General features: G+C 45.0%; 1 protein-coding gene across 5 annotated transcripts in view; it reads left to right on the top strand.

Moving 5' to 3' along the window:
- The window catches only part of nlrc3l (NLR family, CARD domain containing 3-like), a 28,629-nt gene extending 5,790 nt beyond the window's left edge, over positions 1–22,839 (top strand). For all 5 annotated transcript variants that reach the window (XM_014163458.3, XM_014163459.3, XM_014163457.3 and 2 more), the window contains 6 exons: positions 10,544–10,636; positions 16,934–17,496; positions 17,596–17,771; positions 17,970–18,246; positions 20,174–20,389; positions 20,494–22,839. In XM_014163458.3, the coding sequence (XP_014018933.1) occupies positions 10,544–10,636; positions 16,934–17,496; positions 17,596–17,771; positions 17,970–18,246; positions 20,174–20,389; positions 20,494–20,862 (1,694 nt within the window). In that variant the 3' untranslated portion in view covers positions 20,863–22,839. The remainder of the gene's footprint in view (positions 1–10,543; positions 10,637–16,933; positions 17,497–17,595; positions 17,772–17,969; positions 18,247–20,173; positions 20,390–20,493) is intronic.

Raw genomic sequence — 22,839 nt, 5'->3', positions numbered from 1 at the left:
ACCCTGTTAGTTCACTGCTTACTACAATCACACCCTGTTAGTTCACTGCTTACTACAATCACACCCTGTTAGTTCACTGCTTACTACAATCACACCCTGTTAGTTCACTGCTTACTACAATCACACCCTGTTAGTTCACTGCTTACTACAATCACACCCTGTTAGTGTACTGCTTACTACAATCACACCCTGTTAGTGCACTGCTTACTACAATCACACCCTGTTAGTTCACTGCTTACTACAATCACACCCTGTTAGTTCACTGCTTACTACAATCACACCCTGTTAGTGTACTGCTTACTACAATCACACCCTGTTAGTTCACTGCTTACTACAATCACACCCTGTTAGTTCACTGCTTACTACAATCACACCCTGTTAGTGTACTGCTTACTATAATCACACCCTGTTAGTGTACTGCTTACTACAATCACACCCTGTTAGTGTACTGCTTACTACAATCACACCCTGTTAGTTCACTGCTTACTACAATCACACCCTGTTAGTGCACTGCTTACTATAATCACACCCTGTTAGTGTACTGCTTACTACAATCACACCCTGTTAGTGTACTGCTTACTACAATCACACCCTGTTAGTGTACTGCTTACTACAATCACACCCTGTTAGTGTACTGCTTACTACAATCACACCCTGTTAGTGTACTGCTTACTACAATCACACCCTGTTAGTTCACTGCTTACTACAATCACACCCTGTTAGTTCACTGCTTACTACAATCACACCCTGTTAGTTCACTGCTTACTACAATCACACCCTGTTAGTTCACTGCTTACTACAATCACACCCTGTTAGTGTACTGCTTACTACAATCACACCCTGTTAGTGCACTGCTTACTACAATCACACCCTGTTAGTGTACTGCTTACTACAATCACACCCTGTTAGTGCACTGCTTACTACAATCACTCCCTGTTAGTTCACTGCTTACTACAATCACACCCTGTTAGTTCACTGCTTACTACAATCACACCCTGTTAGTTCACTGCTTACTACAATCACACCCTGTTAGTTCACTGCTTACTACAATCACACCCTTTTAGTGTACTGCTTACTATAATCACACCCTGTTAGTTCACTGCTTACTACAATCACTCCCTGTTAGTGTACTGCTTACTACAATCACACCCTGTTAGTGTACTGCTTACTACAATTACACCCTGTTAGTTCACTGCTTACTACAATCACACCCTGTTAGTTCACTGCTTACTACAATCACACCCTGTTAGTGTACTGCTTACTATAATCACACCCTGTTAGTTCACTGCTTACTACAATCACACCCTGTTAGTGTACTGCTTACTACAATCACACCCTGTTAGTTCACTGCTTACTACAATCACACCCTGTTAGTTCACTGCTTACTACAATCACACCCTGTTAGTGTACTGCTTACTATAATCACACCCTGTTAGTTCACTGCTTACTACAATCACACCCTGTTAGTGTACTGCTTACTACAATCACACCCTGTTAGTTCACTGCTTACTACAATCACACCCTGTTAGTTCACTGCTTACTACAATCACACCCTGTTAGTTCACTGCTTACTACAATCACACCCTGTTAGTGTACTGCTTACTACAATCACACGCTGTTAGTTCACTGCTTACTACAATCACACCCTGTTAGTGTACTGCTTACTACAATCACACCCTGTTAGTTCACTGCTTACTACAATCACACCCTGTTAGTTCACTGCTTACTACAATCACACCCTGTTAGTTCACTGCTTACTACAATCACACCCTGTTAGTGTACTGCTTACTCCAATCACACGCTGTTAGTTCACTGCTTACTACAATCACACGCTGTTAGTTCACTGCTTACTACAATCACACCCTGTTAGTGTACTGCTGACTACAATCACACCCTGTTAGTGTACTGCTTACTATAATCACACCCTGTTAGTGTACTGCTTACTACAATCACACCCTGTTAGTGTACTGCTTACTACAATCACACCCTGTTAGTTCACTGCTTACTACAATCACACCCTTTTAGTGTACTGCTTACTACAATCACACCCTGTTAGTTCACTGCTTACTACAATCACACCCTGTTAGTGTACTGCTTACTACAATCACACCCTGTTAGTGTACTGCTTACTACAATCACACCCTGTTAGTGTACTGCTTACTACAATCACACCCTGTTAGTGTACTGCTTACTACAATCACACCCTGTTAGTTCACTGCTTACTATAATCACACCCTGTTAGTTCACTGCTTACTACAATCACACCCTGTTAGTTCACTGCTTACTACAATCACACCCTGTTAGTGTACTGCTTACTACAATCACACCCTGTTAGTGTACTGCTTACTACAATCACACCCTGTTAGTTCACTGCTTACTATAATCACACCCTGTTAGTTCACTGCTTACTATAATCACACCCTGTTAGTGCACTGCTTACTACAATCACACCCTGTTAGTTCACTGCTTACTACAATCACACCCTGTTAGTTCACTGCTTACTACAATCACACCCTGTTAGTGTACTGCTTACTACAATCACACCCTGTTAGTTCACTGCTTACTACAATCACACCCTGTTAGTTCACTGCTTACTACAATCACACCCTGTTAGTTCACTGCTTACTACAATCACACCCTGTTAGTTCACTGCTTACTACAATCACACCCTGTTAGTTCACTGCTTACTACAATCACACCCTGTTAGTGTACTGCTTACTACAATCACACCCTGTTAGTTCACTGCTTACTATAATCACACCCTGTTAGTTCACTGCTTACTACAATCACACCCTGTTAGTGTACTGCTTACTACAATCACACCCTGTTAGTTCACTGCTTACTACAATCACACCCTGTTAGTTCACTGCTTACTACAATCACACCCTGTTAGTTCACTGCTTACTACAATCACACCCTGTTAGTGTACTGCTTACTACAATCACACGCTGTTAGTTCACTGCTTACTACAATCACACCCTGTTAGTGTACTGCTTACTACAATCACACCCTGTTAGTTCACTGCTGACTACAATCACACCCTGTTAGTGTACTGCTTACTATAATCACACCCTGTTAGTGTACTGCTTACTACAATCACACCCTGTTAGTGTACTGCTTACTACAATCACACCCTGTTAGTTCACTGCTTACTACAATCACACCCTTTTAGTGTACTGCTTACTACAATCACACCCTGTTAGTTCACTGCTTACTACAATCACACCCTGTTAGTGTACTGCTTACTACAATCACACCCTGTTAGTGTACTGCTTACTACAATCACACCCTGTTAGTGTACTGCTTACTACAATCACACCCTGTTAGTGTACTGCTTACTACAATCACACCCTGTTAGTTCACTGCTTACTATAATCACACCCTGTTAGTTCACTGCTTACTACAATCACACCCTGTTAGTTCACTGCTTACTACAATCACACCCTGTTAGTTCACTGCTTACTACAATCACACCCTGTTAGTGTACTGCTTACTACAATCACACCCTGTTAGTGTACTGCTTACTACAATCACACCCTGTTAGTTCACTGCTTACTATAATCACACCCTGTTAGTTCACTGCTTACTATAATCACACCCTGTCAGTGCACTGCTTACTACAATCACACCCTGTTAGTTCACTGCTTACTACAATCACACCCTGTTAGTTCACTGCTTACTACAATCACACCCTGTTAGTGTACTGCTTACTACAATCACACCCTGTTAGTTCACTGCTTACTACAATCACACCCTGTTAGTGTACTGCTTACTACAATCACACCCTGTTAGTTCACTGCTTACTACAATCACACCCTGTTAGTTCACTGCTTACTACAATCACACCCTGTTAGTTCACTGCTTACTACAATCACACCCTGTTAGTTCACTGCTTACTACAATCACACCCTGTTAGTTCACTGCTTACTACAATCACACCCTGTTAGTTCACTGCTTACTACAATCACACCCTGTTAGTTCACTGCTTACTACAATCACACCCTGTTAGTTCACTGCTTACTACAATCACACCCTGTTAGTTCACTGCTTACTACAATCACACCCTGTTAGTGCACTGCTTACTACAATCACACCCTGTTAGTGCACTGCTTACTACAATCACACCCTGTTAGTGCACTGCTTACTACAATCACACCCTGTTAGTGTACTGCTTACTACAATCACACCCTGTTAGTGTACTGCTTACTACAATCACACCCTGTTAGTTCACTGCTTACTACAATCACACCCTGTTAGTGTACTGCTTACTACAATCACACCCTGTTAGTGCACTGCGTACTACAATCACTCCCTGTTAGTGCACTGCGTACTACAATCACTCCCTGTTAGTTCACTGCTTACTACAATCACACCCTGTTAGTGCACTGCTTACTACAATCACACCCTGTTAGTGCACTGCTTACTACAATCACACCCTGCTAGTGCACTGCTTACTACAATCACACCCTGTTAGTGCACTGCTTACTACAATCACACCCTGTTAGTGCACTGCTTACTACAATCACACCCTGTTAGTGCACTGCTTACTACAATCACACCCTGTTAGTGCACTGCTTACTACAATCACACCCTGTTAGTGCACTGCTTACTATAATCACACCCTGTTAGTGTACTGCTTACTACAATCACACCCTGTTAGTGTACTGCTTACTACAATCACACCCTGTTAGTGTACTGCTTACTACAATCACACCCTGTTAGTTCACTGCTTACTACAATCACACCCTGTTAGTTCACTGCTTACTACAATCACACCCTGTTAGTTCACTGCTTACTACAATCACACCCTGTTAGTGCACTGCTTACTACAATCACACCCTGTTAGTGTACTGCTTACTACAATCACACCCTGTTAGTTCACTGCTTACTATAATCACACCCTGTTAGTGTACTGCTTACTACAATCACACCCTGTTAGTGTACTGCTTACTATAATCACACCCTGTTAGTTCACTGCTGACTACAATCACACCCTGTTAGTTCACTGCTTACTACAATCACACCCTGTTAGTGTACTGCTTACTACAATCACACCCTGTTAGTGCACTGCTTACTACAATCACACCCTGTTAGTGCACTGCTTACTACAATCACACCCTGTTAGTGTACTGCTTACTATAATCACACCCTGTTTGTGTACTGCTTACTACAATCACTCCCTGTTAGTGTACTGCTTACTACAATCACACCCTGTTAGTTCACTGCTTACTACAATCACACCCTGTTAGTTCACTGCTGACTACAATCACACCCTGTTAGTTCACTGCTGACTACAATCACACCCTGTTAGTGTACTGCTTACTATAATCACACCCTGTTAGTTCACTGCTTACTACAATCACACCCTGTTAGTTCACTGCTTACTACAATCACACCCTGTTAGTTCACTGCTTACTACAATCACACTCTGTTAGTTCACTGCTTACTACAATCACACCCTGTTAGTTCACTGCTTACTACAATCACACCCTGTTAGTGTACTGCTTACTACAATCACACCCTGTTAGTGCACTGCTTACTACAATCACACCCTGTTAGTTCACTGCTTACTACAATCACACCCTGTTAGTTCACTGCTTACTACAATCACACCCTGTTAGTTCACTGCTTACTACAATCACACCCTGTTAGTGTACTGCTTACTACAATCACACCCTGTTAGTTCACTGCTTACTACAATCACACCCTGTTAGTTCACTGCTTACTACAATCACACCCTGTTAGTGTACTGCTTACTATAATCACACCCTGTTAGTGTACTGCTTACTACAATCACACCCTGTTAGTGTACTGCTTACTACAATCACACCCTGTTAGTTCACCGCTTACTACAATCACACCCTGTTAGTGCACTGCGTACTATAATCACACCCTGTTAGTGTACTGCTTACTACAATCACACCCTGTTAGTGTACTGCTTACTACAATCACACCCTGTTAGTGTACTGCTTACTACAATCACACCCTGTTAGTGTACTGCTTACTACAATCACACCCTGTTAGTTCACTCCTTACTACAATCACACCCTGTTAGTTCACTGCTTACTACAATCACACCCTGTTAGTTCACTGCTTACTACAATCACACCCTGTTAGTTCACTGCTTACTACAATCACACCCTGTTAGTGTACTGCTTACTACAATCACACCCTGTTAGTGCACTGCTTACTACAATCACACCCTGTTAGTGTACTGCTGACTACAATCACACCCTGTTAGTGTACTGCTTACTATAATCACACCCTGTTAGTGTACTGCTTACTACAATCACACCCTGTTAGTGTACTGCTTACTACAATCACACCCTGTTAGTTCACTGCTTACTACAATCACACCCTTTTAGTGTACTGCTTACTACAATCACACCCTGTTAGTTCACTGCTTACTACAATCACACCCTGTTAGTGTACTGCTTACTACAATCACACCCTGTTAGTGTACTGCTTACTACAATCACACCCTGTTAGTGTACTGCTTACTACAATCACACCCTGTTAGTGTACTGCTTACTACAATCACACCCTGTTAGTTCACTGCTTACTATAATCACACCCTGTTAGTTCACTGCTTACTACAATCACACCCTGTTAGTTCACTGCTTACTACAATCACACCCTGTTAGTGTACTGCTTACTACAATCACACCCTGTTAGTGTACTGCTTACTACAATCACACCCTGTTAGTTCACTGCTTACTATAATCACACCCTGTTAGTTCACTGCTTACTATAATCACACCCTGTTAGTGCACTGCTTACTACAATCACACCCTGTTAGTTCACTGCTTACTACAATCACACCCTGTTAGTTCACTGCTTACTACAATCACACCCTGTTAGTGTACTGCTTACTACAATCACACCCTGTTAGTTCACTGCTTACTACAATCACACCCTGTTAGTTCACTGCTTACTACAATCACACCCTGTTAGTTCACTGCTTACTACAATCACACCCTGTTAGTTCACTGCTTACTACAATCACACCCTGTTAGTTCACTGCTTACTACAATCACACCCTGTTAGTTCACTGCTTACTACAATCACACCCTGTTAGTTCACTGCTTACTACAATCACACCCTGTTAGTTCACTGCTTACTACAATCACACCCTGTTAGTGCACTGCTTACTACAATCACACCCTGTTAGTGCACTGCTTACTACAATCACACCCTGTTAGTGCACTGCTTACTACAATCACACCCTGTTAGTGCACTGCTTAATACAATCACACCCTGTTAGTGCACTGCTTACTACAATCACACCCTGTTAGTGCACTGCTGACTACAATCACACCCTGTTAGTGCACTGCTTACTACAATCACACCCTGTTAGTGCACTGCTTAACTACAATCACACCCTGTTAGTGCACTGCTTACTACAATCACACCCTGTTAGTGCACTGCTTACTACAATCACACCCTGTTAGTGCACTGCTTACTACAATCACACCCTGTTAGTGCACTGCTTACTACAATCACACCCTGTTAGTTCACTGCTTACTACAATCACACCCTGTTAGTGTACTGCTTACTACAATCACACCCTGTTAGTGTACTGCTTACTACAATCACACCCTGTTAGTGTACTGCTTACTACAATCACACCCTGTTAGTTCACTGCTTACTATAATCACACCCTGTTAGTTCACTGCTTACTACAATCACACCCTGTTAGTGTACTGCTTACTACAATCACACCCTGTTAGTTCACTGCTTACTACAATCACACCCTGTTAGTTCACTGCTTACTACAATCACACCCTGTTAGTTCACTGCTTACTACAATCACACCCTGTTAGTGTACTGCTTACTACAATCACACGCTGTTAGTTCACTGCTTACTACAATCACACCCTGTTAGTGTACTGCTTACTACAATCACACCCTGTTAGTTCACTGCTGACTACAATCACACCCTGTTAGTGTACTGCTTACTATAATCACACCCTGTTAGTGTACTGCTTACTACAATCACACCCTGTTAGTGTACTGCTTACTACAATCACACCCTGTTAGTTCACTGCTTACTACAATCACACCCTTTTAGTGTACTGCTTACTACAATCACACCCTGTTAGTTCACTGCTTACTACAATCACACCCTGTTAGTGTACTGCTTACTACAATCACACCCTGTTAGTGTACTGCTTACTACAATCACACCCTGTTAGTGTACTGCTTACTACAATCACACCCTGTTAGTGTACTGCTTACTACAATCACACCCTGTTAGTTCACTGCTTACTATAATCACACCCTGTTAGTTCACTGCTTACTACAATCACACCCTGTTAGTTCACTGCTTACTACAATCACACCCTGTTAGTTCACTGCTTACTACAATCACACCCTGTTAGTTCACTGCTTACTACAATCACACCCTGTTAGTGTACTGCTTACTACAATCACACCCTGTTAGTGTACTGCTTACTACAATCACACCCTGTTAGTTCACTGCTTACTATAATCACACCCTGTTAGTTCACTGCTTACTATAATCACACCCTGTCAGTGCACTGCTTACTACAATCACACCCTGTTAGTTCACTGCTTACTACAATCACACCCTGTTAGTTCACTGCTTACTACAATCACACCCTGTTAGTGTACTGCTTACTACAATCACACCCTGTTAGTTCACTGCTTACTACAATCACACCCTGTTAGTGTACTGCTTACTACAATCACACCCTGTTAGTTCACTGCTTACTACAATCACACCCTGTTAGTTCACTGCTTACTACAATCACACCCTGTTAGTTCACTGCTTACTACAATCACACCCTGTTAGTTCACTGCTTACTACAATCACACCCTGTTAGTTCACTGCTTACTACAATCACACCCTGTTAGTGCACTGCTTACTACAATCACACCCTGTTAGTGCACTGCTTACTACAATCACACCCTGTTAGTGCACTGCTTACTACAATCACACCCTGTTAGTGCACTGCTTACTACAATCACACCCTGTTAGTGTACTGCTTACTACAATCACACCCTGTTAGTGTACTGCTTACTACAATCACACCCTGTTAGTTCACTGCTTACTACAATCACACCCTGTTAGTGTACTGCTTACTACAATCACACCCTGTTAGTGCACTGCGTACTACAATCACTCCCTGTTAGTGCACTGCGTACTACAATCACTCCCTGTTAGTTCACTGCTTACTACAATCACACCCTGTTAGTGCACTGCTTACTACAATCACACCCTGTTAGTGCACTGCTTACTACAATCACACCCTGTTAGTGCACTGCTTACTACAATCACACCCTGTTAGTGCACTGCTTACTACAATCACACCCTGTTAGTGCACTGCTTACTACAATCACACCCTGTTAGTGCACTGCTTACTACAATCACACCCTGTTAGTGCACTGCTTACTATAATCACACCCTGTTAGTGTACTGCTTACTACAATCACACCCTGTTAGTGCACTGCTTACTACAATCACACCCTGTTAGTGCACTGCTTACTATAATCACACCCTGTTAGTGCACTGCTTACTATAATCACACCCTGTTAGTGTACTGCTTACTACAATCACACCCTGTTAGTGTACTGCTTACTACAATCACACCCTGTTAGTGCACTGCTTACTACAATCACACCCTGTTAGTGCACTGCTTACTATAATCACACCCTGTTAGTGCACTGCTTACTATAATCACACCCTGTTAGTTCACTGCTTACTACAATCACACCCTGTTAGTGCACTGCTTACTATAATCACACCCTGTTAGTGCACTGCTTACTATAATCACACCCTGTTAGTGCACTGCTTACTACAATCACACCCTGTTAGTGCACTGCTTACTATAATCACACCCTGTTAGTGCACTGCTTACTACAATCACACCCTGTTAGTGCACTGCTTACTATAATCACACCCTGTTAGTGTACTGCTTACTACAATCACACCCTGTTAGTGTACTGCTTACTACAATCACACCCTGTTAGTGCACTGCTTACTATAATCACACCCTGTTAGTGCACTGCTTACTATAATCACACCCTGTTAGTGTACTGCTTACTACAATCACACCCTGTTAGTGTACTGCTTACTACAATCACACCCTGTTAGTGCACTGCTTACTACAATCACACCCTGTTAGTGCACTGCTTACTATAATCACACCCTGTTAGTGCACTGCTTACTATAATCACACCCTGTTAGTTCACTGCTTACTACAATCACACCCTGTTAGTGCACTGCTTACTATAATCACACCCTGTTAGTGCACTGCTTACTATAATCACACCCTGTTAGTGCACTGCTTACTACAATCACACCCTGTTAGTGCACTGCTTACTATAATCACACCCTGTTAGTGCACTGCTTACTACAATCACACCCTGTTAGTGCACTGCTTACTACAAAAGAAGCAACTACATCAGGAATAGGTTGTCATTTGAGGCGGTACCATGGTAATACATGTGTAATGTATTTATAATGTGCTTTTGGTTTCTGATGATGATGATGATGTTGATTGTTATTATTATGTGTCAGGTAAACTGCAAGGCCTGCGGGAGGCGATCCGCATGCTGGAGAGCATGAAGAAACCTGAGCTGGCCCAGGAACTGGAGAAGAAGTGCAAGAGAGGTAACAACCAGAACTGGTTTTCACTGACCACACCAGATCTGGGTTCAATGACTAAAAAGCATTGCTCAGGAAAAGCAAAGCTAAAAATGTGTTTCAAGATCTATTTTAAAAATGTCAACAGTTTCGTCCCCCCTCAGGTTCTCTGGTAGACTATTCCAGAGGCTGGGGGCATCGTAACTAAAGGCTGTCTCTCCATGCCTCTTGGTCCCCCTCAGGTTCTCTGGTAGACTATTCCAGAGGCTGGGGGCATCGTAACTAAAGGCTGTCTCTCCATGCCTCTTGGTCCCCCTCAGGTTCTCTGGTAGACTATTCCAGAGGCTGGGGGCGTAGTAACTAAAGGCTGTCTCTCCATGCCTCTTGGTCCCCCTCAGGTTCTCTGGTAGACTATTCCAGAGGCTGGGGGCATAGTAACTAAAGGCTGTCTCTCCATGCCTCTTGGTCCCCCTCAGGTTCTCTGGTAGACTATTCCAGAGGCTGGGGGCGTAGAAACTAAAGGCTGTCTCTCCATGACTCTTGGTCCCCCTCAGGTTCTCTGGCAGACTATTCCAGAGGCTGGGGGCGTAGTAACTAAAGGCTGTCTCTCCATGCCTCTTGGTCCCCCTCAGGTTCTCTGGTAGACTATTCCAGAGGCTGGGGGCGTAGTAACTAAAGGCTGTCTCTCCATGCCTCTTGGTCCCCCTCAGGTTCTCTGGTAGACTATTCCAGAGGCTGGGGGCATCGTAACTAAAGGCTGTCTCTCCATGCCTCTTGGTCCCCCTCAGGTTCTCTGGTAGACTATTCCAGAGGCTGGGGGCGTAGTAACTAAAGGCTGTCTCTCCATGCCTCTTGGTCCCCCTCAGGTTCTCTGGTAGACTATTCCAGAGGCTGGGGGCATAGTAACTAAAGGCTGGGGGCATCGTAACTAAAGGCTGTCTCTCCATGCCTCTTGGTCCCCCTCAGGTTCTCTGGTAGACTATTCCAGAGGCTGGGGGCGTAGTAACTAAAGGCTGTCTCTCCATGCTTCTTGGTCCCCCTCAGGTTCTCTGGTAGACTATTACAGAGGCTGGGGGCATCGTAACTAAAGGCTGCTTCTCCATGCCTCTTGGTCCCCCTCAGGTTCTCTGGTAGACTATTCCAGAGGCTGGGGGCATAGTAACTAAAGGCTGGGGGCATAGTAACTAAAGGCTGTCTCTCCATGCCTCTTGGTCCTAGGCTTTGTGATATTGAAAAGGCCAGTGCCAGAGGACCTGAGGGACCTACTGGGTACATAACTCATGTGTTGGGGTGCACAATTGTGGATTGATTTAAAAACCAATAACATCTTTAACCTAATTGTAAAACTCACAGGCAGCCAGTGCAGAGATCTTTAAAACCGGTATAATGTGTGCTCGGGTCAGTACCCGTGCTGCAGCATTCTGCATGTTTTGCAGTTGATGGCTTTCTTGGGTAGATGAGACAGGAGTGCATTACAGTAGTCAAGTCTGCTTTTAATAAAAGCATGGATGAATCTCTCTGTATCAGCCTGAGATTGCCAAGGTGCTGCCGTTTCTATGTTCCTCAGGTGGTAAAAAGCTATTTTGGTGTTTTTAACATGGTGGTTTAACCTGGTGGTGGTTTTAACCTGGTGGTGGTTTTAACCTGGTGGTGGTTTTAACCTGGTGGTTAAAATGTGCCAAGTGGTAACATAAACTGAACAGTACCGGACCCATAATCAAACCTTGTCGAATGCCACATGTTATTTTACTCTTTATTTAACTAGGCAAGTCAGTTGAGAACAAATTCTTATGTACAATGACAGCCTTCCCCGGACAAACCCTAACCCGGACGACGCTGGGCCAATTGTGCCCAGGCCCTGGAATTGAACCAGGGTCTGTAGTTACGCCTCTAGCAGATGTCCTACTGAATTTAAGGGACAATTTTTTTCAATACATAATTAAAGGTGCTCCAGTCGGTGATGCCTCCACATACAATTAAAAAATTGTCAAGTATAACACAAAGCTTAAAATATTATTTTCCTAAGTAAACAAACCACATGTTAGAGTCCTGAGGAACAGAGAGAGATGATGGGGGGGGACAACTCACAGGGCTAAGGGACTAACTTCCTTCAGGGGTTATAGCTGGGCCAATTGTGCACCGCCCTATGGGACCCCCAAACACGGCCGGTTGTGATACAGCCAGGAATGGAACCAGGGACTGTAGTGACGCCTCTAGCACTGAGATGCAGTGTCTTAGACCACTGCTCCACTCTGGAACCCATGTGATATGTATTTTCACCAAGGGTGACGAACTCTCCACCCGTTAAATAGGTCCTAAACCAATTTAGAAGTGGACCGAAGAGGCCAACCCACCTCCCCAGTCTGTCCAGAAGGACATCAGGGTCAAGTGTCGAATTACTTAAATCCAAGAGTACAAAATCCAAGAGTACAAAGACAGAGAGCTGTTTGGCATCTGTGTTGGCTCTAAGATCATTTTACCGCTTTAACTAAGGCGTTCTCTGTGCTTTGGTGGGCACCTAAACCAGATTTGAATTTTTCAAAAATACAGTTGGCATTTTAATTTTCCTGTTTGAAAACCAATTTTTGCTAAACAATGGAAGGTTGTAGATTGACCAAAACATTGCTAAGAGCTGAAGAATCTAGATTACTTTTCTTCAGAATGGGTTTCAACTTTTAGTGCAGTGTGGAAAATGCCTGTGAACAGGGAGTGATTTAGCAATAGCTTGTACTTCTTCAGATATGCAATTAAAAACTGTATTTGAAGGTGGTGGGGATAGGATCGAGAAGACCAGTAGAAGGCTTGAATTGTGACGTCACTTTCCTGAGCATGTCTGTGTCAACCAGGGAACATAACTCCATAGTGCCTTTGTGTTGTAGGCTATGGCACATATGAAACTTCTCATGAGGCCTTGCTTGACTGATACCCAGCTTAATGTTTGCCATCTTATCTCTGAAATATACTGCAAACTCATCACATTTAGATGTGGAGGAAAGTTGACATAGTTTTGCGGGGGTAGGATGAATCAGGCCATCAATAGTAAAGACGAGCACACTTATCTGTGCATTTGAGGATTTTCAAATACACAGCCCAAAACAAGTACTTTTTATTTTAATTGTAAAAAAAGAGAAAAAAGTTAATCAAATTGTATTTGAAAGTATTTAAGACTTATTTCAAGTACTATTTTCAAATACCTGGGTTAAATGCATGGGAGTGTCTGAGTCGGTGTATGAGTATTTTCAAATACTTTCCAAGTTTATTTCCAAATACATGAACCTTTATCTGAAGAAAAAAAACAATTTGTTTATGGGAATACTTGTATTGAAAAGTAATTTAAAAAACAGTGCATTCTGAAAGTTTTCAGACCCCTTGACTCTTACCACAATTTGTTAAGTTACAGCCTTATTATAAAATTGATTAAATAGTTTTTTTCCCCCTCATCAATCTACACACAATACCCAATAATGACAAAGCAAAAACGGGTTTGTATACATTTCTGCAAATGTATTACAAAAAAAAACATTTACGTAAGTATTCAGACCCTTTATCCAGTACTTTGTTGAAGCACCTTTGGCAACAACGCTACAAGCTTGGTACAGCTGTATTTGGGGAGCTTCTCCCATTCTTCTCTGCAGTTCCTCTCAAGTTATGTCTGGTTGGACTGGGAGCGCCGCTGTACAGCTATTCTCAGGTCTCTCCAGAGATGTTTATTCGGGTTCAAGTCCGGGCTCTGACTGGGCCACTCAAGGACATTGAGACTTGTCCCAAAGCCACTCCTGCATTGTCTTGGTTGTTTGCTTAGGGTCGTTATCCTGTTGGAAGGTGAACCTTCACCCCAGTCTGAGGTCCTGAGCGCCCTGGAGCAGGTTTTCATCCAGAATCTGTAATTTGCTCTGTTCATCTTACCCTCAATCCTGACTAGTCTCCCAGTCCCTGCCGCTGAAAAACATCCCCACAGCATGATGCTGCCACCACCATGCTTCACCGTAGGGATGGTGCCAGTTTTCCTCCAGACGTGGTGCTTGGCATTCAGGCCAAACAGTTCAATCTTGGTTTCATGAGACCAGAGAATCTTGTTTCTCATGGTCTGAGAGTCCTTTAAGTGCCTTTTATCAAACTCCAAGCGGGCTGTCATGTGCTTTTTACTGAGGAGTGGAGCTCTGTCAGGGTGACCATTGGGTTCTTGGTCACCTCCCTGACCAAGGCCATTCTCCCCTGATTGCTCAGTTTGGCCGGGTGGCCAGCTCTAGGAAGAGTCTTGGGGGTTCCAAACTTCTTCCATTTAAGAGTGATGGAGGCCACTGTGTTGTTGGGGACCTTCAATGCTGCAGACATTTCTTCTTACCCTTCCCCAGATCTGTGCCTCGACACAATCCTGTCTCAGAGCTCTACAGACAATTCCTTGGACTTCATGGCTTTGACATACACTATCAACTGTGGGACCTTATATAGACAGGTGTGTGCCTTTCCAAATCAATGTCCAATCAATTGAATTTACCACAGGTGGACTCCAATGAAGTTGTAGGAACATCTCAAGGATGATCAATGGAAACAGGATGCACCTGAGCTCAGTTTGGAGTCTCATAGCAAAGGGTCTGAATACTTATGTAAATAAGGTATTTTTTATACATTTGCAAAAAATTCTAAATACATGTTTTAGCTTTGTCATTATGGTATATTGTGTGTAGATTGAGATTTAAAAAAAATATACTTTTTAAAATAAGGCTGTAACGTCACATGTGGAAAAAGTCAAATGGTCTGAATACTTTCCGAATGCACTGTACCTGAGACAGTATTTAAACCCAGGTCTGCACCAGACCTGTGACTGAGGAAGTATCTGTACTCAGTCACTGTTCTCACTCCCTCCAACCAATCTCTATTTATGTCCTCTCTTCCATCCCTCTCTCTGTCTTCCCCCTCTTCCATCCCTCTCTCTGTCTTCCCCCTCTTCCATCCCTCTCTCTGTCTTCCCCCTCTTCCATCCCTCTCTCTGTCTTCCCCCTCTTCCATCCCTCTGTCTGTCTTCCCCCTCTTCCATCCCTCTCTCTGTCTCCCCCCTCTTCCATCCCTCTCTCTGTCTCCCCCCTCTTCCATCCCTCTCTCTCTGTCTCCCCCCTCTTCCATCCCTCTCTCTCTGTCTCCCCCCTCTTCCATCCCTCTCTCTGTCTCCCCCCTCTTCCATCCCTCTCTCTGTCTGTCTCCCCCCTCTTCCATCCCTCTCTCTGTCTGTCTCCCCCCTCTTCCATCCCTCTCTCTGTCTGTCTCCCCCCTCTTCCATCCCTCTCTCTCTCTCTGTCTTCCCCCTCTTCCATCCCTCTCTCTCTGTCTCCCCCCTCTTCCATCCCTCTCTCTCTGTCTCCCCCCTCTTCCATCCCTCTCTCTGTCTGTCTCCCCCCTCTTCCATCCCTCTCTCTGTCTGTCTCCCCCCTCTTCCATCCCTCTCTCTGTCTGTCTTCCCCCTCTTCCATCCCTCTGTCTGTCTTCCCCCTCTTCCATCCCTCTCTCTGTCTCCCCCCTCTTCCATCCCTCTCTCTCTGTCTCCCCCCTCTTCCATCCCTCTCTCTGTCTGTCTCCCCCCTCTTCCATCCCTCTCTCTGTCTGTCTCCCCCCTCTTCCATCCCTCTCTCTGTCTGTCTCCCCCCTCTTCCATCCCTCTCTCTGTCTGTCTTCCCCCTCTTCCATCCCTCTGTCTGTCTTCCCCCTCTTCCATCCCTCTGTCTGTCTTCCCCCTCTTCCATCCCTCTCTCTCTCTGTCTTCCCCCTCTTCCATCCCTCTCTCTGTCTCCCCCCTCTTCCATCCCTCTCTCTGTCTCCCCCCTCTTCCATCCCTCTCTCTCTGTCTCCCCCCTCTTCCATCCCTCTCTCTGTCTGTCTCCCCCCTCTTCCATCCCTCTCTCTGTCTGTCTCCCCCCTCTTCCATCCCTCTCTGTCTGTCTCCCCCCTCTTCCATCCCTCTCTCTCTCTGTCTCCCCCCTCTTCCATCCCTCTCTCTGTCTCCCCCCCTCTTCCATCCCTCTCTCTGTCTGTCTCCCCCCTCTTCCATCCCTCTCTCTGTCTGTCTCCCCCCTCTTCCATCCCTCTCTCTGTCTGTCTCCCCCCTCTTCCATCCCTCTCTGTCTGTCTCCCCCCTCTTCCATCCCTCTCTGTCTGTCTGTCTCCCCCCTCTTCCATCCCTCTCTCTCTCTGTCTCCCCCCTCTTCCATCCCTCTCTCTGTCTGTCTTCCCCCTCTTCCATCCCTCTCTCTGTCTTCCCCCCTCTTCCATCCTTCTCTCTGTCTGTCTTCCCCCTCTTCCATCCCTCTCTCTGTCTTCCCCCCTCTTTAGCTGTGATCCAGTATGAGTTGAAGTGTGGTCTGATCCGGAGACACAACTGTATCTTTGAGGGTGTACCCCGGGCGGGCCATCATCTATACCTGAAGTACGTCTACGTTGAACCCCAAATCTCCACCCAAGGTCACGGCGGGGTCAATCCGTTGCACGAGGTCCGGTCCGACCCCCCCAACCCGCCCCAGGTTGCCTCCCCAGACAGCATGATTGGTGGGAATAACATTTTCCGTCTCCGGTCCATGAATGGGTTTCCAGTACGATGCGTTCTGACCACGGGGGTGCCCGGAATCGGAAACTCTGTGGCGGTCCAGAAGTTCATGCTGGATTGGGCAGAGGGTCGGGCTAATTTCGACATTCAGTTTGTGTTCCCGTTTCCGTTCCGGGAGATGCAGTCGCTGAGGGAGCGGAACATAGTTGAGAAGAAAGACATCAGTATGTTGGAGCTACTGCAGACGTATCACAACGAGACACGCTCCATGGACTTTCTGGAGCAGCCAGACTGCAAGGTGCTGTTTGTCATGGACGGGATCGACATCTACCAAGGAAATCTCGATTTCAAGGTGCTCACACTCTGACAGGGCTGAGATGAGGTGTTTGGCTATGGAACTGCTCTGTACAGTACCTATAAGATATGTCTCCTTCTCCCTCCTCTCCTCCAGAACACTCCTGTTGTAACTGACATTGAGGCTGTTATTCCCCTGGACTCCCTGTTGGTAAATCTGATCCGAGGCTCTCTGCTGCCGCAGGCCCTCTTGTGGCTGACTGGGAGACGTGCAGCTACCAATCAGATACCTCCTGAGTACATCCACCGTGTCACTGAGATACAGGGCTACAGGTGTGTGTGGTGTTTAGAGGGTGGTATGGGGAGTTAGGATAGTGTTTGTTTTCCTGGAGTAACTAACCCTCTAACATCCTGAGTTGTTGCAACACAATGATAAGCACTGTGAGGCTGAGTGAAACTTAACACTGATATAAAATGCTAACCATTGACTTTTATTGCTGTTTATTAGTTTGTCTGTTCATTGTTTTACAGTGACGAGCAGAAGGATAACTATCTGACCATGCGTTACTCGGACAAGTCTCTGGCTGCTAAGATCATCAGACACACCAAGCACTCCCCCACTATCTACACCCTGTGTCATATTCCCTTCTGCTGCTGGATGGTTGCCATGGTGTATGAGAGGGGTTTCCGTAACCACGATGACTACGGAGACAAGCCCCCCAAGATTACATCCTTCTTCATCCACTACATGATCATCCAGAACAACCGCAAGCTGGAGAAATACTACGGGCAAAACCCCAACTCACAGGTCTGATCCACCCTCCTAATAATAGAATATATACAGTGCCTTCGGAAAGTATTCAGACCCCTTAATGTTTTCCACATTTTGTTACATTACATTCTTAATTCTAAAATGGATTAAATAAATAAAAATCCTCAGCCATCTACACACAATACCCCATAATGACAAAGCGAAAACAGGGTTAGAAATTTTTGCACATTTCTTAATAACGCTAGCTTTTTTACTTAAGTATTCAGCCCCTTCGCTAGGAGACTCGCTGCATCCAGTTTCCATTCATCATCCTTGAGATGTTTCTACAACATGATTGGAGTCCACCTGTGGTAAATTCAATTCATTGGACATGATTTGGAAAGGCACTCACCTGTCTATAAGGTCCCAAAGTTGACAGTGCATGTCAGAGCAAAAACCAAGCCATGAGGTGTAAGGAATTGAGCTTAGAGACAGGATTGTTGAAGCACAGATCTGGGGAAGGGTACCAAATTCTGCAGCATTGAAGGTCCCCAAGAACACAGTGGCCTCCATCATTCTTAAATACATTTGGAACCACCGAGACTCTTCCTAGAGCTGGCTGCCTGGTCAAACTGAGAAATTGGGGGAGAAGTGACAAGGTCAGGGAGGTGACCAAGAACCCAATGGTCACTCTGACAGAGCTCTAGAGTTCCTCTGTGGAGGTGGGAGAACCTTCCAGAAGGACAACCATCTCTACAGCACTCCACCAATCAGGCTTTATGGTAGTGGCCAGACAGAAGCCGCCACTCAGTAAAAGGCACATGACAGCCCACTTGGAGTTTGCCAAAAGGTACCTAAGGGACTCTCGGACCATGAGAAACAAGATTCTCTGATCTCATGAAACCAAGATTAAACTCTTTGGCCTGAATGCCTATCGTCACGTCTGAAAACTGGCACCATCCCTACGGTGAAGCATGGTGGTGGCAGCATCATGCTGTGGGGATGTTCAGTGGCAAGGACCGGGAGACTAGTCAGGGTTGAGGCAAAGATGAATGGTGCAAAGTAGAGAGAGATCCTTGAAGGAAAACCTGCTCAGGACCTCCGACTGGGGCGAAGGTTCACCTTCCAGCAGGACAACGACCCTAAGCACACAGGTCTCTGAATGTGCCAGAGCCCCGACTTCAACCCGATCGAACAGCTCTGGAGAGACCTGAAAATAGCTGTGCAGCGACGCTCCCCATCCAACCTGACAGAGCTTGAGAGGATCTACAGAGAAGAATGGGAGAAACTCCCCAAATACAGATGTGCCAAGCTTGTAGTGTCATACCCAAGAAGACTCTAACTGCCAAAAGTGCTTGAACAATGTACTGAGTGAAGGATCTGAATACTTATGTAAATGTGACATTTCAGTTTTTTATTTTTAATAAATTAGCAAACATTTCTAAACCTGTTTTTGCTTTGTCATTATGGGGCATTGTGTGTAGATTGATGAGGGGGAAAAAAACGGTTTAATCAATTTTAGAATAATGCTGTAACGTAACAAAATGTGGAAAAAGCCAAGAGCTCTGAATACTTACCGAAGGCACTGTATGCCATTTGGCAGACGCTTTTATCCAAAGTTACTTAGCCACGGGTGTATACATTTTATGAATGGTGGCCCTGGGAATTTTACCCACAATCCTGGCATTGCAAGCACCAATTTTCTACCAGCTGAGCTACAGAGGACCTCCTCCCTAATGTTGGCTTACTCATCTTACCTGCTAGTTGTGTACTAGGTCTTACGTACAGTATAGACTTAGACATTTTTTCCCCGATGCTAAACGTCTCTAGAAAGTCTCAGGGTCTGGTCCCAGGAGTTAGATTTTTGTTAAGAGTGTTTTCCACGTTATGATGTCATATGACGTTGGTGTGTTTACTGTGTAAGGTATCTTTTGAACCTGGAAGAAATACAAATATATTATTACTGTATTATTCCTATAAGCAGAAATGGACGGAAATGGACAAAGTGTTCATGTTGAAGCTGGGTCGCCTGGCTCTGAAGCTGTTGGATAGTAACCGCTCTGTGTTCTATGAAGAGGACCTGAATGAGCACAGTCTGCTGGTGAAGGAGGTGGCCTGGTATTCGGGTCTGTGCACTGAGCTTCCCAGGGCGAATGCCAAAGACAAGCGGGTCTTCTGCTTCACACACCTGAGCTTCCTGGTGGGTTGGACTTCCTGTCACATGACTTTACTTCTCTTGATTTGAGGTATCATTATTGAGACTGACAGATGTATTATTCATAATGAATGTGTTCTTATCATCAGGAGTTCATGGCTGCACATTATGTATGGCTCACCTTCCGTCTGGAGGAGCGGAACGTTCTAGACCAGTCCCACCGCGTCTCCAAGCTGTTCAAGGAGCACACTCTGGTGGACATGTACCGCAAAGCCGTTGACCGTTACCTCAGTGCTCCTGTCGGCCAGTACGACCTGTTCCTGCGCTTCCTGTGCGGCTTGTCCACGACGCTCAATGACGGCCTGCTCCGAGGGATGCTGTTCCCCCATAACGCCCCTCTACTGAAAGGTCTGGAGGACGTGGTCAGGCTGCTGACCAAGAGGAAGGACAGCGCAGGGTCAGAGAGACAGACCAACCTTAGCGAATGCCTCAGGGAGCTGGAAACGTCTGAGGACTGAACAGTCTCCTGCTGTTAGCAAACATGTTTGATCATTTGTCTCTGATGCACTGAACTCTGTGTTGTAAAATGAAAGGTAATGTGACTAAAGTATTGGTGTAGTCTCAGTGCCCCGCTGAAGCCAAAACGCTGAACATTCAGTGTGTCTCATCCAACTAGCAGACAGACCGAGAGAAAGAGAAGGCATAAATCACAAATGTGTCTTACCAGAAAGAGTTAATCATTGTGTCTGAACAAACTCCGTGACTGTGCTGAGTCTGTAAGGACTAATGTATAAGCCATTAACTAGCAGTCAAGATGAGGACCACGGTGCTTGTTAGACTTGTGTGGCCATACAGCCTGTTCATCCTCTACTGAACAACATGACACACTGGAGGACGGATGCAGACAGTAGGGACCCTAGCTACAGAATCTGTCATGTATTGCTTCTCCATCACTGACACTAGCCAGTTATACTTTCAGTCGTAGTACAAGAAGAATCAGGTATTTAGTTAACATTTTCATTATTCCTTTAATTAACACACTTGATGGAAAGGGAGTGTTTATATGTGCACACCTTTATGAGTGTTTAAATGACATGTCTGTGTGTGTGTTTTGTGGTTTGGGTATTGGGGTGAAAGGTGTACAGTAGAGCTGGGAGATAGGAAAAAACATAATTCAGACAGTTATTGTGATATGGATAATCTGATAATGATGAATTGAACCCTGTTTATTCATGTGCACCAGTTATTTCTTTAGATTACGCTTAGCATGGCTGACCCCAATTAGTCGACTATTTGGTTGTTAAGCTGTTGTAGACTGAGATTTGTTTTCGTTGAGCAGTAATATATATATATATATATATATATATATATATATATTTGCACCTATCCCAGTGAACTAATCCATTGCTGAGGCCTAGACCAAAAGCCCATTTATGCTTGATTCAAAAAGGTGGTGGAGCCTCCAGAGGCCAAATCGAGCTCTATACCGCTTCACTATGCCCTTCCCAAATGTTGTAACAATGTGGAGGGCTCTGTATAGCTCCACGATGACATGATTGGTTGACGGTAGGTGAGGGTGGTACATCCTGTATAAACACACTCCCTTGACAACAGCTCTGCACTACTCCGCAAGGAGTATGAATTCCTGACTTCTGCCGAGGCCGTTCTTACCCTGCATTCTGCTGAGGCCGTTCTCGCCCTGACTTCTGCTGAGGCCGTTCTTACCCTGCATTCTGCTGAGGCCGTTCTCGCCCTGACTTCTGCTGAGGCCGTTCTCGCCCTGACTTCTGCCGAGGCCGTTCTCGCCCTGACTTCTGCCGAGGCCGTTCTCGCCCTGACTTCTGCCGAGGCCGTTCTCGCCCTGACTTCTGCCGAGGCCGTTCTCGCCCTGACTTCTGCCGAGGCCGTTCTCGCCCTGACTTCTGCCGAGGCCGTTCTCGCCCTGACTTCTGCCGAGGCCGTTCTCGCCCTGACTTCTGCCGAGGCCGTTCTCGCCCTGACTTCTGCCGAGGCCGTTCTCGCCCTGACTTCTGCCGAGGCCGTTCTCGCCCTGACTTCTGCCGAGGCCGTTCTCGCCCTGACTTCTGCCGAGGCCGTATCACCGTAAATGCTGCATGGCCAATGCAGACGTCAGATTGACCATGCACCCAGATGGACAATGCACTTCTCTCTCCACAATGCACTTCTCTCCTGCCAATTTGTGCACATTCATTGTTTCATAACTTCATTGTGTGAATTGTTTGGGTTTGATTGTTAGTGTATATCACTTCCCCATATCACCAGCAGTATGTTTACTGTTAATTCCTATGATTTCTAATCCACAATGTTTGTTACTTTGATTACAGTAATTATTTTAATGCATTGAATATTATTCCGCTAGTCCTGTTCTCATTGTCGGAGTGGACACATTGTTTACAGAGTGCACAACCTATGCTACACTTGTGAGAATTTTTGGGGGGTTTATTTCAGTCCATTTATGAGTTTTGTTAATTCAA

This window comes from Salmo salar, chromosome 20 (assembly GCF_965601325.2).
Source record: "Salmo salar chromosome 20, fSalSal1, whole genome shotgun sequence".
Classification (NCBI taxonomy): domain Eukaryota; kingdom Metazoa; phylum Chordata; class Actinopteri; order Salmoniformes; family Salmonidae; genus Salmo; species Salmo salar.
The sequence above is the reverse complement of the archived record's forward strand: the minus strand, read 5'-3'. Positions and strand labels throughout refer to the sequence as shown.